At 51.5% G+C, this 19069-nt stretch overlaps 1 protein-coding gene across 3 annotated transcripts in view; it reads right to left on the reverse strand.

Annotated features, from left to right (window-relative positions):
- LOC131573851 (protein DENND6B-like) overlaps positions 1-18789 on the reverse strand; it is a 29107-nt gene extending 10318 nt beyond the window's left edge. The window contains exons 1-12 of one of the 3 annotated variants that reach the window (XM_058828165.1): positions 18633-18789; positions 16750-16788; positions 16630-16672; positions 15058-15170; positions 13376-13456; positions 11630-11735; positions 11039-11118; positions 10859-10921; positions 8640-8695; positions 6103-6225; positions 2507-2602; positions 2046-2140 (exon numbers count right to left, since the gene is read on the reverse strand). In XM_058828165.1, the coding sequence (XP_058684148.1) occupies positions 2046-2140; positions 2507-2602; positions 6103-6225; positions 8640-8695; positions 10859-10921; positions 11039-11118; positions 11630-11735; positions 13376-13456; positions 15058-15170; positions 16630-16672; positions 16750-16788; positions 18633-18767 (1030 nt within the window). In that variant the 5' untranslated portion in view covers positions 18768-18789. Of the gene's footprint in view, positions 1-2045; positions 2141-2506; positions 2603-6102; positions 6226-8639; positions 8696-10858; positions 10922-11038; positions 11119-11629; positions 11736-13375; positions 13457-15057; positions 15171-16629; positions 16673-16749; positions 16807-18632 lie in introns of all 3 variants that reach the window. The other 2 variants (XM_058828166.1, XM_058828164.1) reach the window with 2 other exon arrangements.
- Positions 18790-19069: the final 280 nt, after the last annotated feature.

The raw sequence follows: 19069 nt of genomic DNA on the forward strand, positions 1-19069 counted from the left end.
TGGGGTCCTGTCCCCTCCTGGGGCCATCCCAGAGGGGACAATTGGGGTTCTGGCAATCCCAGAGGGGACAATTGGGGTTCTGTCCCCTCCTGCAGGGTCTGGAGCCATCCCAGAGGGGACAATTGGGGTCCTGGCAATCCCAGAGGGGACAATTGGAGTCCCCAATTCTCCAGCGTTCCCAGCAATCCCTCCCCTCTGGAATTGTGAATTCCCTGTTCCCAGGATGGATTCCCAGCTCCCAGAGGGGCACAGGGGATCAGAGCAGGTTTTTCTCTCTCTCTGTCCCTCAATTCCCATTCCCAGGATGGATTCCCAGCTCAGGAAGGGGCACAGGGGATCAGAGCAGGTTTTTCTCTCTCCCTGTCCCTCAATTCCCATTCCCAGGATTCATTCCCAGCTCCCATGAGGGGCACAGGGGATCAGAGCAGGTTTTTCTCTCTCTCTGTCCCTCAATTCCCATTCCCAGGGATTCATTCCCAGCTCAGGAAGGGGCACAGGGGATCAGAGCAGGTTTTTCTCTCTCTCTGTCCCCTCATTTCCCTGCCCAGGGAGGATTTTCCTCTCCTGGGAGCTCCAGGACAGCGATTCCTGCTCTCCCTGCACGGGGCACAGCCCGAGCTGCGAGGGAATCCCGGGAATCCAGGGGATCCTGGGGATCCAGGGAATCCAGGGGATCCAGGGAATCCAGGGAATCCAGGGGATCCAGGGAATCCAGGGGATCCAGGGAATCCAGGGGATCCAGGGAATCAATCCAGGGAATCCAGGGAATCAATCCAGGGAATCCAGGGGATCCGGGGAATCCGGGGAATCCCGGCTGGGGCAGCTCCTGCAGCCTCCGGCTGCTCCCCAGCCCCAGCGAGCCCTGGGCCACCCCCCCGGCACCCCGAGACCCCCCAACAGCACCCCGTGATTCCAAACAGCACCCTGAGACCCCCAACAGCACCCCGTGATTCCAAACAGCACCCTGAGACCCCCAACAGCACCCTGAGTGTCCCCTGGCACCCTGAGACCCCCCAACAGCACCCCATGATTCCAAACAGCACCCTGAGACCCCCAACAGCACCCTGAGATCCCCAACAGCACCCCGTGATTCCAAACAGCACCCTGAGACCCCCAACAGCACCCCGAGATCCCCAACAGCACCCTGAGTGTCCCCTGGCACCCCAAACTCCCCTGGCACCTCAAAGTCCTGCAGAACCCCAAACTCTCCTGGCACCCCAATCTCCCCCGGCACCCCAATCTCCCCCGGCACCCCAATCTCCCCCAGCACCCCAATGTACCCTGGCACCCCAGTCTCCCCTGTTTGGTTCCCCTGACACCCCCATCTCCCCCAGCACCCCAATCTCTCCCGTTTCGGGGCTCACCTGCCGTGCGGGGCTCCCCCAGCACCCCAATCTCCCCTGTCAGGCACCCCAATGTCCCCAGCACCCCAATGTCCCCAGCACCCCAATGTCCCCTGTCAGGCACCCCAATGTCCCCTGTCAGCCACCCCAATGTCCCCAGCACCCCAATCTCTCATTTGTCTCCCCCAGCACCCCAATGTCCCCTGTCAGGCACCCCCAGCACCCCAATGTCCCCAGCACCCCAGTCTCCCGTTTCGGGGCTCACCTGCTGTGCGGGGCTCCCCCAGCACCCCAATCTCCCCTGTCAGGCACCCCAATGTCCCCAGCACCCCAATCTCCCCCAGCACCCCATTTTCCTCACCTGCCGTGCGGGGCTCCCCCAGCACCCCAAACTCCCCAGCACCCCAATCTCTCATTTGTCTCCCCCGGCACCCCAATCTCCCCTGACACCCCAATCTCCCCTGACACCCCAATGTCCCCCAGCACCCCGATCTCCCCCAGCACCCCAATGTCCCCCAGCACCCCAATGTCCCCTGTTTTGGGGCTCCCCAGCACCCCAATGTCCCCTGTTTTGGGGCTCCCCAGCACCCCAATGTCCCCAGCACCCCAATGTCCCCTGTTTTGGGGCTCCCCAGCACCCCAATGTCCCCTGTTTTGGGGCTCCCCAGCACCCCACTCTCCCCCTCACCCCGTTTTGCTCACCTGCCGTGCGGGGCTCCCCCAGGCGCAGGATGTGGGGCCAGTGCTGCAGGGTTTTGATGAAGAAGGGGTTGGTGACACCCACCACAATGTTGGGGCTGCAAGGAGGGGCCAGCCTGAGCACTGGGGGGTCCTGGCAGGGCACAGGAGGGTCCTGGCAGGGCATGGGGGGTCCTGGCAGGGCACTGGAGGGGCCAGCCTGAGCACTGGGGACACTGGGGTGGCACTGGGGACACTGGGGTAGCACTGGGGACACTGGGTGTGTCACAGGGGTCCTGGCAGTGCACAGAGGGTCCTGGCAGGGCACAGAGGGGTCCTGGCAGGGCAGAGGGAGGTTCTGGCAGGGTACAGGGAGGTTCTGGCAGGGCACAGGGGGCTCTGGCAGGGCACAGAGGGTCCTGGCAGGGCACAGAGGGTCCTGGCAGGGCACAGGAAGGTCCTGGCAGGGCACAGGGGGCACTCACGGGGCCTGGGTCCGTGTGGTGTACTCCTTGAACTCGCTGTCATGGATGGTGAAGTAGGGCCGGAAGTCGCAGCAGTAACGGAGAGGAGCCAGACAGCTGCAGGGACAGACACGGTCACCATGGGCATGGCACGGGCACCATGGGCATGGCAGGGTCACCCTGGGCACAGCAGGGTCACCCTGGGCATGGCAGGGTCACCATGAGCATGGAATGGGCTCCATGGGCACAGCAGAGACACCCTGGGCATGGCACAGGACACTCCAGACATGGCACAGGGCACTCCAGACATGGCACAGGACACTCCAGACATGGCACAGGACACTCCAGACATGGCACAGGGCACCCTGGGCACAGTAGTCACCCCATGCCAGCACAGGGGACAGTCCCTGCCCCGGGCTGTGCCCACCCTGGGGCTGCCCCAGCCCGGCTCCATCGGCCTCCTGCCCCCCTGGCCCCTCTGGGCTCGTGTCCCCCCAGGGCCTTTCCCAGTTTCCAGCCCCTGTGCCCAGCCTGGAGCGCTCCAGGGCAGCAGCTCCAGGGCAGCACTATGGAGTATTGTATTGTATTTTATTTTATATTAATCATTATATTATACATTATTATATTGTATTTTATATTATTTTATATTAATCATTATATTATATATTATTGTTAATAATTATATTATATATTACTATAATACTATTTATTATATATTATTATAATAGTATTATAGTATTATATAGTATATAATATATTATATAATAATATTCTATACTATTATATACTATATTATATAGAATATACTATTATATTCAGTACATTTACACTATTATTATAATATATAGTATATTATATATTTTATACTATAGGCTACATAATAGGATATACTATTATATACTATTATATATACCATATATATTATATATTATATATAATAGTATATACTACTATATAGTATTATATCTATACTATATATAATATATATAGTATATATTATTATAGTATTATAATATTATATAGTATATACTATACACTAATATGATGCAATATTATATACTATATTATATAGAATTATACAGAATATACTATTATATACAGTATATTATGCTACTATTATAATATATAGTATTATATATTATATACTATATACCATATAATAGTATACAGTATTATATAATATATATTATATATATTATATATAGTATATATTATAATAGTATTATAGTATTGTATAATATATAGTATATATTAATATTATATACTATTATATGCTATATTACATAGTATATACTATTATTATATTCAGTATACTATACTATTATTATAATATATAATATATTATATACTATATAATAGTATATATTATTATATACTATTATATGTATACTATATATTATTTATAGTATATATTATAATAGTATTATAGTATTGTACAGTATATTATATATTATATACTAATAATATATACTAATATATACTATTATATACTATATTTATACTATTAATATATACAGTATACTATACTATTATTATAATATATAATTATATTATATATAATGTATATATTATATATAATGTATACATTATGTATAACGTATATATTAATACAGTATATTACACTATTGTTATAATATATACTATTATTATACTATTATATATAATATATAATATAACATAATATAATATAACATAACATAATAGAATATAATACAATACAAAATAATATACATTATTATATATTATACTATTATTGTAATATATAGTATATTATATATTATATACTAACTATATACTACGTAATAGTATACACTCTTATATACTATTATATATATTACATGTATTATATACAGTATATATTATAATAGTATTATAGTACTATATAGTATATAACATTATATACTAATATATACTAATATTGTATGCTATTATATATATAGTAAATAATATATAGTGTTATTATAATAGTATATTATAGTATGATATTATTGTTTATAATGTTGCTAGTTTCTTTGCTTATTTTTCTTTTTTCTTTTCTTTTTGTTAAACCAAAAAGGGTGAGATGGAGTATTGTATCTTATATTTTATTAATTATTATATACTATACTATTATAATAGTATTATAGTATTATACAGTATATAATATATTATATACTAATATTGTATCCTATTATATACTATATTATATAGTATATACTATTATTATATTCAGTATATTATACTATTATTATAATATATAGTATATTATACATGATATACTATATACTATATAATAGTAGATACTATTAAATACTATATTATATATACTATATATTATATATACAGTATATATACTATATAATAGTATATACTATTATATACTATTATATATTATATATATAGTGTATATTATAATAGAATTTATTATCATAGAATTATAGTATCATATACTAATATTATATACCAACATTCTATACTATTATGTATATAGTATATATTATAAAGTATTATTATAATAGCATATTATATTATAGTATTATATTATTTTTATAATGTTGCTAGTTTCTTTGTTCACTTTTCTTTTTTCTTTTCTTTTTGTTAAACCAAAAAGGGTTTATGGAGCCCTTTAGAGATGGAGTATTGTATTTTATATTATATTAATTATTATATTACATATTATATTATTATAATACTATTATAGTATTATATAGTATTTATTATATACATATATATACTACATTATATATATTATATATATATATGTATAGTATATATTATAATAGTATTATAGTATTATATAGTATATAATATATATTAATACAATATAGCAAATCTTCCATGGGCAAACTAAACCGAAATCAGAGTTTGCTGTGTGATCTATTTATCCTCAGTGATAACATGGAGTATTTGCAGATTGTTTGCAGTTTGCCTTGCAAATGATATTATATTAATTATTATATATTATGTTATTATATTATTATTATATTATGTTATTATATTATTATTATAGTATTATAGTATTATATAGTATATATTATATGCTAATGTTATATACTATTATATACTAATATTATATACTATACTATATTATATAGAATATATTATTATTATAATCAGTATACTATTATTATAATATGTAGTGTATTATATATTATATACTATATACTATATAATAGTATATACTATTACATACTACACTATATATATTATATATTATATATTATATATTATATATTATATATTATATATTATATATTATATATAATAGTATATACTACAACATAGTATTATATATATCATATATATTATATATATAGTATATATTATAATGGTATTATAGTATTATATATTATATAATATATGATATGCTAATATAGTATATCAAAGCTTCCACAGGCAAACTAAACCGAAATCAGAGTTTTCTGTGTGATCTATTTATCTTCAGTGGTAACATGGAATATTTAAAATATATAAAAATAAAAAATAAATTTAAAAAAAATATAAAATTTTTTTAAAAAGTGTATAAAAATATATAAAGTTTGCCTTGCAAAGCTTCCACGGGCAAACTAAACCGAAATCAGAGTTTTCTGCTGGGGTTTGCAGCCCCCCCAGACCCCCCCAAACCCTGCAGGAGTCACCTGGTGAGGGCCAGGACCATCTCTGAGGACACGCTTGGGGACGGTGCCATCACCACCATGGGCTCCCCCAGCAGCATCAGCTCCCACAACATCTGGATGTGGATCAGCACGGGCTGGAAACATCTGGAAACACCGAGGGACAGAGCTGAGGATGGAGCTGTGCTCCCCCAGCTCTGCTCCCCTCCGGGGATTTGGGATCTGGGATGGATGTTCAGCATTCCAAGGGGAATTCAGGTGTCTCCATCTGGGATGGATGTTCAGCATTCCAAGGGGAATTCAGGTGTCTCCACCTGGGATGGATGTTCAGCATTCCAAGGGGAATTCAGGTGTCTCCACCTGGGATGGATGTTCAGCATTCCAAGGGGAATTCAGGTGTCTCCACCTGGGATGGATTTTCAGCATTCCAAGGGGAATTCAGGTGTCTCCACCTGGGATGGATTTTCAGCATTCCAAGGGGAATTCAGGTGTCTCCACCTGGGATGGATTTTCAGCATTCCAAGGGGAATTCAGGTGTCTCCACCTGGGATGGATTTTCAGCATTCCAAGGGGAATTCAGGTGTCTCCACCTGGGATGGATTTTTTCAGCATTCCAAAGGGAATTCAGGTGTCTCCACCTGGGCTCTCACTCTTTGGTTTTGTAGAAGTTTAAAGGAAATGCTCCAAGCAAAGTCAAGCAATCTGTGACCAGAACTTGTGGAATGGTTTGGGTGGGAAGGGACCTCAAAGCCCCTCCAGTGCCCCCCCTGCCACTCTGGGGTCTCCTCTGGGCTCTCTCCAGCAGCTCCAGGTGCTGCTGCTGTGTCCCCAGGGCTGGGGCAGCTCTGCAGGTGGGGACAGGGGCAGGGTCCCCCCTCCCCTGCGGGATCAGCCCAGCCCTGGGGGGCTCTGGGCTGGCTCAGGTCACCCCCAGCACCCCCAAATCCCTGTGCCAGGGCTGCTCCAGGCTCCTGCCCAGCCTGGATCGATCCCAGGGCTGCCCTGACCTGGGTGCAGCACCCTGGAGTTGGCCTTGTGACACCCCAGGAGGCTCCTGAGGACAGATGTTGTTACACCCCAGGAAGCTCCTGAGGACAGATGTTGTGACACCCCAGGAGGCTCCTGAGGACAGATGTTGTTACACCCCAGGAAGCTCCTGAGGACAGATGTTGTGACACCCCAGGAGGCTCCTGAGGACAGATGTTGTGACACCCCAGGAGGCTCCTGAGGACAGATGTTTTTACACCCCAGGAGGCTCCCAAGGCCAGATGTTTTTATACCCCAGGAGGCTCCCAAGGCCAGATGTTTCTCTCAGTGCCTGTGACATCAGGACACCCCTGGACACCACAGGATGCACCCAGGAATGGCACATCCCGTGCTGGATGATGTTGGGAAGGTAGAATTAGAAAGAAATTATAAATATGACTCCGTAGCCAGAAAGGCTAAGGAAGAAATACAAATGAAAGCAGGGATTGAATAATTCAAATAAACCTGGCTGGTGTGCCAGAACACATTAAAAAGCAATAAAACTAATAATAAAACTAAGCTGAGACCCCTCTCCCCAGCCTTATAAGGAAAGGTCTGAAGGACCCTGAGATAATTAAAAATATGCAAAAATAGCGATTTCTATAGGTCACACCCAAATGTTACTGTATTAGTATAGTTAGAAAGATTGGTTAGTGAAGGAATAGAATATTCAATGTATAGGTTATATTAATAATAATTGCAATTGTATATTAATAATAAGTAATTGTAAAAGAGAATTCTCTCTTTTGGTTCTCTTAGCTCTCTCTTAACTCTTAGCCCTCTTAGCACTTTCAGTCTCTCTTGGCAATCTGAGTTTTCTTGGGCTCTCTTAGCTCTTAACTCTTAATTTTGGTCTCTCTTGGTCTCTCTTGGTCTCTCTTGGTCTCTTGGTCTCTCTTGCTATGCTCTCTCTTTTTCCCTGGCTCTCTCACTTCTGTTCTGTTCCTCTCTTTCTTAGCAATCTTAAGTCTTGAGCTCATGTATTCATATTTTATCCCCTTTTGTATTGTTCTCTCTGAGCCTGCTTCGAGCTCTACCTGCTGGCTCATAGCAGAGCTCTCTCTCTCCCAAGCCCTGAAATAAACTTCTAACTGGATTATAGAGGTCCTTCTGACACCCAACTGGATTATAGAGGTCCCTCTAACACCCAACTGGATTATAGAGGTCCTTCTGACACCCAACTGGATTATAGAGGTCCTTCTAACACCCAACTGGATTATAGAGGTCCTTCTGACACCCAACTGGATTATAGAGGTCCTTCTGACACCCAACTGGATTATAGAGGTCCCTCTAACACCCAGCTGGATTACAGAGGTCTTTGCCGTGTCTCAGACCGTCCCCAGAAAGTGTCTCCTACAGGATGTGCCTGGAACTCTCCCCTGGGGGATTTTGGGCAGCAGCTGCTCCCCATCCCCTCGCTCAGCTCAAACCCAGAATCCCAGAGGAGCTCCAGGGATGCAGCAGCGCTGGATTCTGCAGCATCCTGAGATTTGGGGGATGATCCCTGCAGGGAAAGGGGCAGAGGAGCCTCTCACCTGAACAGATCCAGCTCATGAACGCTGGGGAGGACCAGGGGTGCTGGTAACAGGTTCTGGGGGAGGAAGGGAGACAGGAAAAGCTGTCAGCAGCTGGGAGGAGGCTGCAGCTCCAGCTGGAATCACTGCACAGCTCCTCCAGGGAACAAGGGGCTCACACCCTGCAGCCCCCCATCCCAAACAAACCCATCCCTGTGCCTGCAGCCCCCCATCCCAAACCCATCCCAAACCCACCCCTGTCCCAAACCCATCCCTGTGCCTGGAGCCCCCCATCCCAAACCCATCCCAAACCCATCCCAAACCCATCCCTGTGCCTGGAGCCCAAACCCATCCCTGTGCCTGGAGCCCAAACCCATCCCTGTGCCTGGAGCCCAAACCCATCCCAAACCCATCCCAAACCCATCCCAAACCCATCCCAAACCCATCCCTGTGTCTGGAGCCCAAACCCATCCCTGTGCCTGGAGCCCAAACCCATCCCAAACCCATCCCAAATCCATCCCAAACCCATCCCTGTGTCTGGAGGCCCCCATCCCAAACAAACCCATCCCTGTGCCTGCAGCCCCCCATCCCAAACCCATCCCAAACCCATCCCTGTGCCTGCAGCCCCCATCCCAAACCCATCCCAATCCCATCCCAAACCCATCCCTGTGTCTGGAGCCCCCCATCCCAAACAAACCCATCCCAATCCCATCCCAAACCCATCCCAAACCCATCCCTGTGTCTGGAGCCCCCCATCCCAAACAAACCCATCCCAAACCCATCCCAATCCCATCCCAAACCCATCCCTGTGTCTGGAGCCCCCCATCCCAAACAAACCCATCCCAATCCCATCCCAAACCCATCCCAAACCCATCCCTGTGCCTGGAGCCCAAACCCATCCCTGTGCCTGGAGCCTAAACCCATCCCAAACCCATCCCAAATCCATCCCAAACCCATCCCAAACCCATCCCTGTGCCTGGAGCCCAAACCCATCCCTGTGCCTGGAGCCTAAACCCATCCCAAACCCATCCCAAATCCATCCCAAATCCATCCCAAACCCATCCCTGTGTCTGGAGCCCAAATCCATCCCTGTGCCTGGAGCCCAAACCCATCCCTGTGTCTGGAGCCCCCCATCCCAAACCCATCCCAAACCCATCCCAAACCCATCCCTGTGCCTGCAGCCCCCCATCCCAAACAAACCCATCCCAATCCCATCCCAAACCCATCCCTGTGTCTGGAGCCCCCCATCCCAAACAAACCCATCCCAAACCCATCCCAAACCCATCCCAAACCCATCCCAATCCCATCCCTGTTCCCACAATCTAAGGGATGTTCCCAGGCTGCCCAGGGCTGCTCCGTTATTTCCCAGGATTTCCTGTGCTGGGAGAGCGTTTGGGGCTCACGGGGGCAGCACAGGGGGGTCAGGCCCAGCAGGGAGGGGAAAGGGGGAGGGATCCACACCAAAACACCGGAGCAGATTCCAAACGGGTCAAGGTGAAGGTGGGAGAGGCAGCAGGAATTCCCAGGAATTCCCAGGAATTCCCAGGAAGGGCAGGGGGTGAAACACCCGCACTGGGTGCAGAGAGCCGTGATCCAGCTGAGCCTGGAGCGGCACTGCTGGGACCACAGGATCCCAGGATTCCCAGGATCCCAGGATTCATCCCCAGGATTCCCAGGATCCCCAGGATCCCAGGATTCCCAGGAATTCCCAGGAAGGGCAGGGGGTGAAACACCCGCACTGGGTGCAGAGAGCCGTGATCCAGGTGAGCCTGGAGCGGCACTGCTGGGACCACACGGATCCCTGGATTCCCAGAATTCCCAGCATCCCAGGATTCCCAGGACCCCAGCATCCCCAGGATCCCAGGATTCATCCCCAGGATTCATCCCCAGGATTCATCCCCAGGATCCCCAGGATTCCCACGATCCCCAGGATTCCAAGGATCTCCAGCATCCCCAGCATCCCCAGGATCCCAGGATCCATCCCCAGGATCCCCAGCATCCCCAGGATCCATCCCCAGGATCCCCAGAATCCCCAGATCCATCCCCAGGATCCCCAGGATCCCACGATTCATCCCCAGGATCCATCCCCAGGATCCCTTGGATCCCCCAGATCCATCCCCAGGATTCCCATGTTTCCCAGCATTCCCAGGATCCATTCCCAGGACCCCAGGATCCCAGGATTCATCCCCAGGATCCCAGGATCCCCAGGGATCAGCTCCTCCCTCGTGATCCCCTCTCACCTCCTGGTTGCACTGCCTCACCGGGCTGGATCCGGGCTTGTCCACCCGCGACGGGATCCTCACCTGCACAGGGACAAGAAACTCCTCCACCACCGATTCCCAGGGGAAAAACTGTGGGAATGTGGGGCTTTTCCCGGGATTTCACCTCCAGGAGGGTGCAATCCCTTCCCTGGATGGTACCTGGATGAGCACTCCCATCACCGGCAGGTTCAGCGTCTGCCCGGGCACCGGCGGCGGCCACTGGTCGATCTCGTTGCACACTGAGGGAAGAGTTTGGGGGAAAATCCAGTTTATCCCAGAATTCCTGATGGGAATTGTTCCCTTTTCCCAGGTTACACACACCCCTGGAGTGGGGCAAACCCAGCTCATCCCAGAATTCCTGATGGGAATTGTTCCCTTTTCCCAGGTCACACACCCCACTCCCAACTTGGGGCAAACCCAGCTTATCCCAGAATTCCCGATGGGAATTGTTCCCTTTTCCCATCTTACACACCCCTCCCTGGCTTGGGGCTCATCCCAGAATTCCTAATGGGAATTGTTCCCTCTTCCCAGATTACACACCCCACTCCCAGTTTGGGGCAAACCCAGCTCATCCCAGAATTCCTTGGGAACAATTCACATTCCCTGGGAACAGTCCCCATTCCCTGGGAACAGCCCCCATTGCTTGGGAACACCCCCAAGGTCCTTCCCTGCTGGAATTTTCCAGAATCCCAAGGTTTCCCGGTCTCTTCCTGCTGGAATTTTCCAGAATCCCAAGCTTTCCTGCCTCACCTGCCTCCAGGCATGGCTCCAGCTTGTCGAAGTATTCCGGAGCGATCAGCTGGAGCAGGCACTGGAACAGCCTCACGTAGGGAAGGCGGGACACGAGCACCAGGGACTGGGAATGGCAAATTTGGGATCACTGGGATCAGGATCCCCAATCCCAGCACTAGGGAAGGTGGGACATGAGCACCAGGGACTGGGAATGGGAGATTTGGGATCATTGGGATCAGGATCCCCAATCCCAGCACTAGGGAAGGTGGGACACGAGCACCAGGGACTGGGAATGGGAGATTTGGGATCATTGGGAGATTTGGGATCAGGATCCTGCCCCGATCCCAGCATGTAGGGAAGGCAGGACACGAGCACCAGGGACTGGGAATGGCACATTTGGGATCATTGGGATCATTGGGATCATTGGGATCAGGATCTTTCCCCCCGATCCCAGCCATGGAGGGCTGGACTGAAAAACCCCGGCACAAAACCATGGAGAGCTTCCAAGCTTTTTCCAAGCCGGAATTTTTTTGGGATTCTTGCTGCCCACCTGGGATTTGGGAGAGGAAAGGTGTGGGAGCATGGCCTGGGAAAAGAGCAGCTGGAAAGGGAATAAAAATCTGCTGGGTTCAAAGCTCCCAAAAATCATTTCAGGTGGAGGAGCACAAAGGAGAGACTCCTGAAATGGGAATTGGAGAATTCCTGAAATGGAAAATCAGGGAATGCTGGGGAAGGACAAAGGAACTTGGAAAAATGAATCATATCCAGCCTTTTTTGTTCTAACTGGGGCTTCCTTGTGGAATAAATCCCTGTTTTTTGTTGTCCCAGCCCAGCCCCACTGGGGCTTTCACTGTTACACCATTCTCCTCCATCCCATTAATGAGTGCTTTAATTAGGAATGCAGGAGTCATTTAAACACCTCCTGTCCAACCCCAAACTTGGAATTCAAACCTCATCCAAGTGTGACAATTCCTTCCCTGAGCAATCCCAGTGCTCCAGGGGAAAACTGATGGGTTTGGAGGGGATGGGAACGGGATTTGTGCATCAGCAGGAGCCTCACAGGAACTCCTGGGGCTGGAGGGGACAAAGATCAGGACAGTGCTGGCATTGAGGTGTCCCCATGGAGCAGCACAGGAGAGGGAAAAGCCCCAGGATGGGCCAGGAAAGGCTCAGGATGGGCCAGGACAGGCTCAGGGTGGGCCAGGACAGGCTCAGGATGGGCCAGGACAGGCTCAGGGTGGCACAGGACAGGCTCAGGATGGGCCAGGACAGGCTCAGGATGGGCCAGGACAGGCTCAGGATGGGCCAGGACAGGCTCAGGATGGGCCAGGACAGGCTCAGGGTGGTCAAGGACAGGCTCAGGGTGGGCCAGGACGGGCTCAGGGTGGATCAGGACAGGCTCAGGATGGGCCAGGACAGGCTCAGGGTGGATCAGGACAGGCTCAGGATGGGCCAGGACAGGCTCAGGGTGGATCAGGACAGGCTCAGGATGGGCCAGGACAGGCTCAGGATGGATCAGGACAGGCTCAGGGTGGATCAGGACAGGCTCAGGATGGGCAGCAGCAGGAATTTCCCCATGGAAAGGGGGTCAGGCCCTGGAAGTGCCCAGGGAGGTTTGCAGTGCCCATCCCTGGAGGTGTGCAGGGAATTCCTGGAGGTGGCACTCAGGGGACAAGGTGGGCATCGGGCACAGCTGGGACTCCATGGGCTGGGAGGGCTTTTCCAGCCCCAGGGATTTTGGGATTCTGGGATTTCAGCACTGACCTTCTGGAAGTAGCCCCTCCTCATGGAGCTGTCCTTGACCTGCCGGAAGTACACGTAGCCAAAATAGTGAGCGGCCTCTCGCTGCAGGGACAGGGACAGAGAGGGACAGAGGGACACAGGGACACAGGGACAGGGACACAGGGACAGGGACAGAGGGACAGGGACAGAGAGGGACACAGGGACACAGGGACAGGGACACAGGGACAGGGACAGAGGGACAGGGACAGAGAGAGAGAGAGGGACAGAGGGACAGAGACAGAGAAGGACACAGGGACAGAGGGACACAGGGACAGAGGGACACAGGGACAGGGACACAGGGACAGAGGGAGAGGGATAGAGGGACAGAGAGAGAGGGACAGAGGGACACAGGGACAGGGACACAGGGACACAGGGACAGGGACAGAGGGACAGAGAGAGAGGGACAGAGGGACACAGGGACACAGGGACACAGGGACAGAGAGGGACAGAGAAGGACAGAGGGACACAGGGACAGAGAGGGACAGAGAGGGACAGAGGGACAGAGAGGGACAGAGAAGGACAGAGGGACAGAGAGGGACAGAGAAGGACAGAGGGACACAGGGACAGAGAAGGACAGAGAGGGACACAGAGGGACAGAGGGACAGAAATGGGCAGAGAAGGACAGAGAGGGACAGAGAGGGACACAGGGACAGAGAGGGACAGAGGGACAGTGAGGAACAGCCCAGCCCCACTGTCACCATTCCTTCCTGAGGCACCCCCTGCTCTGGCACATCCCAGCATTGATCCCAATCCCCCAGGAGAGCTTCCCATGGGGACACAGGGACAGACACAGCTGGAGCCAGCCTGGGAGAGCTGGGAACGTTCCCCTGGAGAGGAGAAGGATCCAGGGAGAGCTGAGAGCCCCTGCAGGGCCTGAAGGGGCTCCAGGAGAGCTGGGAATGTTCCCCTGGAGAGGAGAAGGATCCAGGGAGAGCTGAGAGCCCCTGCAGGGCCTGAAGGGGCTCCAGGAGAGCTGGGAATGTTCCCCTGGAGAGGAGAAGGATCCAGGGAGAGCTTCCAGAACATTCCAGGGCCTGAAGGGGCTCCAGGAGAGCTGGGAATGTTCCCCTGGAGAGGAGAAGGATCCAGGGAGAGCTGAGAGCCCCTGCAGGGCCTGAAGGGGCTCCAGGAGAGCTGCAGAGGGACTGGGACAGGGCTGCAGGGCCAGGAGCCAGGGAATGGCTGCCAGTGCCAGAGGCCAGGGCTGGATGTTGGGATGTTGGGAATTGGGAATTGCTGGCTGGGCTGGAATTGCCAGAGCAGCTGGGGCTGCCCCTGGATCCCTGGCAGTGGCCAAGGGCAGGCTGGAGCCTGGGACAGTGGGAGGTGTCCCTGCTTCAGTTCCCTCTCCCAAAATAACTGGGGTCTCCCTAATTCAATTCCCTCCCAGTGGAACTGGGGTCTCCATCATTCCACTCCACATCCCAAAACATCTGGGGGTCCCCCTGACTCAACTCACTTCCCTCTCCCCCAGATTCAGTTGGTTTTGATCCCACTGATCCCGTTCCCTCTCCCAGCAGTTCCCTGATCCCGTTCTCTCCCCGGTGAGCACAGAAGGAAATCCCAGCGCTGAATCCTTCCCTCCCCTCTGTCCCCACAGCCAAAGGAGGATTTTCCAGAGGGAGCCCAAATCCATGGAATGCTCAGCTCATTGCAGGACCCACCTGCAGGGTCAGAGGGGCCTCCCGGTTGTACCTCCCGTCATCCTGGAACGGGGAGCTCCGGGAACCCCCGGCCTGGCGCAGCCGGAAGCTGAACTGGGTGTCCCCAAGGCCACCTGGGACAGACACAGCAGGGACAGGGACACAGAGCTGGGAGAGGCTCCAGGAGAACGGGATGGAGCTATGGGAACACCCAAAACAGGGACAGAGAGGAGAAACCAAACAGAGAAATCCCAAAGGGAGGGGAAAGAGAAAGGAAAAAGGAAGGGAAAATGGAAGTGAAACGGGAAGGAAAAGGGAACTCTTGGAAAAAGCTTTTCCCTGGCAGGGTGGGCAGGGTGGCACAGGGTGCCCAGGGAATGGCTCCCAGTGCCAGAGGACAGGGCTGGATGTTGGGAATTGGGAATTGCCAGAGCAGCTGGGGCTGGATCCCGGGAATGTCCAAGGAAAGCTTGGAGCAGCCTGGGATGGTGGGATTGGAATGGGATGGGATTGAAGGTCCCTGGATCCCATCCCAAACCATTCTGGGATTTGGGAGGCTCTGAATCCATCCCGAGGGATTTTTCTGGAAGTTGGGGCTGGGAAAGGGAAGGGAGACCCTTCCTGCAGTGCTGAGATTCCCAGGGAAACCCCTGGATCCCAAAATTCCTTCCTGGAGCGGAGCCGGGGCAGGGCTGGAGAGAGGGAATGGAGGGAATTCCCTGGGAAAGGGGAGATGGGGGTGGGATGTTGGGAATTGGGAATTGGGAATTGCTGGCTGGGCTGGAATTGCCAGAGCAGCTGTGGCTGCCCCTGGATCCCTGGCAGTGGCCAAGGGCAGGCTGGAGCCTGGGGCTGGGAGCAGCCTGGGCCAGTGGGAGGTGTGGGGGGCACTGGGGGGTTTGGGGGTCCCTTCTATCCCAAACCATCCCAGGATTCCATGAAAGTGCAGAAACCCAACCCTTAAAGCCCCAGGGCCTGGCTGGATAAGATTTATTTCTCATTTGTGATGGATAAACACAGATTTGGGGACATTTCTGCTGGAAGTGCCTCTCCCCAGCTCCTGTCCCAGCCCCAGGAATGTGACAGCTTCCATCCCAGGAACTCCTGCTCCGGGAATTTCCTTGGAGCAAAGAGCACAGGGAGGCTCTGGCTCAGCTCTGGGAATTTCCTTGGAGCTCTGGCTCAGCTGTGGGAATTTCCTTGGAGCAAAGGGAAGCTCTGGGAATTTCCTTGGAGCACAGGGAAGCTCTGGGAATTTCCTTGGAGCACAGGGAAGCTCTGGGAATTTCCTTGGAGCATAGGGAAGCTCTGGGAATTTCCTTGGAGCACAGGGAAGCTCTGGCTCAATCCCAGGAATTTCCTTGGAGCACAGGGAAGCTCTGGCTCAATGCCAGGAATTTCCTTGGAGCACAGGGAAGCTCTGGCTCAATCCCAGGAATTTCCTTGGAGCACAGGGAAGCTCTGGCTCAATCCCAGGAATTTCCTTGGAGCACAGGGAAGCTCTGGCTCACCCCAGGGTGCTCCTGCAGCCCCCCCAGCCCTGCAGCACCCCAGGGCCCGTTGTCCCCCCAGGGCCACCCCGGTGTCACCCACCTGAGTAGGAATCTGGGAAGGACAGGTAACAGATGCTGGTTTTCTGCAAGGAAGGCAGCGGGAAGTGAGATCCAGGAGAGCAGCAGGGGAGGAGGAATGGGAAGGGATGAAGGTCTTTACCTCCTTCTCAGTGAGCCTGAAGTCGTGGGGATAAACCAGCTGTGGAGAGAGCAGAGCCTGACTGTTGTGGTTTGTTATAAATACATTTTATATTGTGGGCACACCCCAGCCGTGATCCAAACCTTCCTCACTCTCCATTCCCAATCCCACCTTTCACACACTCCATTCCCAATTCACACCCTCCATTCCCAATCCCACCTTTCACACTCTCCATTCCCAATCCCACTTTTCACCCTCCATTCCCAATCCCACTTTTCACACACTGCATTCCCAATCCCATCTTTCACACTCTCCATTCCCAATCCCACCTTTCACACTCCATTCCCAATCCCAACTTTCACACTCCAATCCCACCTTTCACACTCCATTCCCAATCCCACCTTTCACACACTCCAATCCCACCTTTCACTCTCCATTCCCAATCCCACCTTTCACACACTCCAATCCCACCTTTCACTCTCCATTCCCAATCCCACCTTTCACACACTCCATTCCCAATCCCACCTTTCACACTCCAATCCCAATCCCACCTTTCACACTCCAATCCCACCTTTCACACTCCAATCCCACCTTTCACACTCTCCAATCCCAATCCCACCTTTCACACTCTCCATTCCCACCTTTCACACTCCATTCCCAATCCCACCTTCCTCACTCCATTCCCAATCCCACCTTTCACACTCTCCAATCCCAATCCCACCTTTCTCACTCCATTCCCAATCCCACCTTTCACACACTCCAATCCCAATTTACACCCTCCAATCCCAATCCCACTTTTCACCCTCCATTCCCAATCCCACCTTTCACACACTCCATTCCCAATCCCTTCTGTCCCCATCCTTAATTCCCTTTTCAGCCTGCTATCCCTGATTCCCTCTCTCCCCATCGCTGATCCCTCCACATCCCCATCTCCTGTCTCCATTCCCTCCCATTCCCAGTTCCCTGTTTCCATTCCCGATCCCCGATCCCCATCCCCATCTCCTGCCTCCCTGTCCTCTCTCATTCCCGGTTCCCGGTTTCCATCCCGGATTCCCGATCCCCATTCCCTGTCCCCTCCCATTCCCCGTCTCCATCCTGGACTCCCGATCCCCATCTCCTTCCTCCCTGTCCTCTCTCATTCCCTGTTCCCGGTTTCCATTCCCGGTTCCCTGTCTCCACTCCCGATCCCCATTCCCTGTCTCTCCCATTCCCGGTTTTCTGTCTCCATTCTCGATCCCCATTCCTGATCCCCATTCCCTGTCCTCTCTCATTCCCTGTTCCCTGCCTCCATTCCCCATCCTCGATTCCCATTCCCTGCCTCCCATTCCCGGTTCCCCATCCCCATTCCCTGTCCCCTCTCATTCCCAGTTCCCTGTCTCCATTCCCAATCCCCGATCCCCATTCCCTGTCCGCTCCCATTCCCGTTTCCCTGTCTCCATTCCCGGTTCCCTGTCTCCATTCCCGATCCCCGATCCCCATTCCCTGCCTCCCTGTCCCTCTCATTCCCGGTCTCCATCCCGGATTCCCGATCCCCATCTCCTGCCTCCCTGTCCCTCCCATTCCCGGTTCCCTGTCTCCATCCCGGTTTTCTGTCTCCATCCCGGTCCCGTCCGTCTCCATCCCTGATCCCCATCTCCTGCCTCCCTGTCCTCTCCCATTCCCGGTTCCCTGTCTCCATTCCCGGTTCCCTGTCTCCATCCCGGATTCCCCATCCCCATTCCCTGTCCCGCTCATTCCCGGTTCCCTGTCTCCATTCCCCATTCCCGATCCCCATTCCCGTTTCCCCGTCTCCATCCCGCTCCCGTCCGTCTCCATCCCGTCTCCCTCAGGGCCCCGTTCCCTCCCCGGTGTTCCCGCGCTGCCTGAGGCGCTGTGTCCCGGTGTCCCGGTGTTTTGTGGCGCACCTCCATGGCCTGCCCGAGCTCCAGATCGAAGGTCACCACACACACGCAGTCGATCCAGGCGGCGAAGCGGCCCCAGGGCAGGGGGGAGGCGGCGGCGCGGCGGGGCCGAGGCTCGGCCCGGCTCAGCGCGTCCATGGCGGCGCCGCCCGCCCCGTCCCGCCCCCCGCCCCCTGGCTGAGGGGAGCACCCCGCACTGCGCGGCGCCCCCTGGCGGATGGGAGGACCCCGCGCTGTGCGGCGCCCCCTGGCGGATGGGAGGACCCGAGAGCGCCGCCCGCACCATCGAGACGGGAGCGGGCGCGCAGAGCGGCGCGGGAGGGGCTGTGGAGGTGTCATGGAGGTGTCGTGGAGGTGTCATGGCGGCGGTGTGAGGGCTCCGCGGGGCTTGGAGGTAGTGAGCGCTCGGCGGCTTCAACGCTACGGGCTGGGCCGGTCGG

Source organism: Poecile atricapillus, chromosome Z (genome assembly GCF_030490865.1).
Source record: "Poecile atricapillus isolate bPoeAtr1 chromosome Z, bPoeAtr1.hap1, whole genome shotgun sequence".
NCBI lineage: Eukaryota > Metazoa > Chordata > Aves > Passeriformes > Paridae > Poecile > Poecile atricapillus.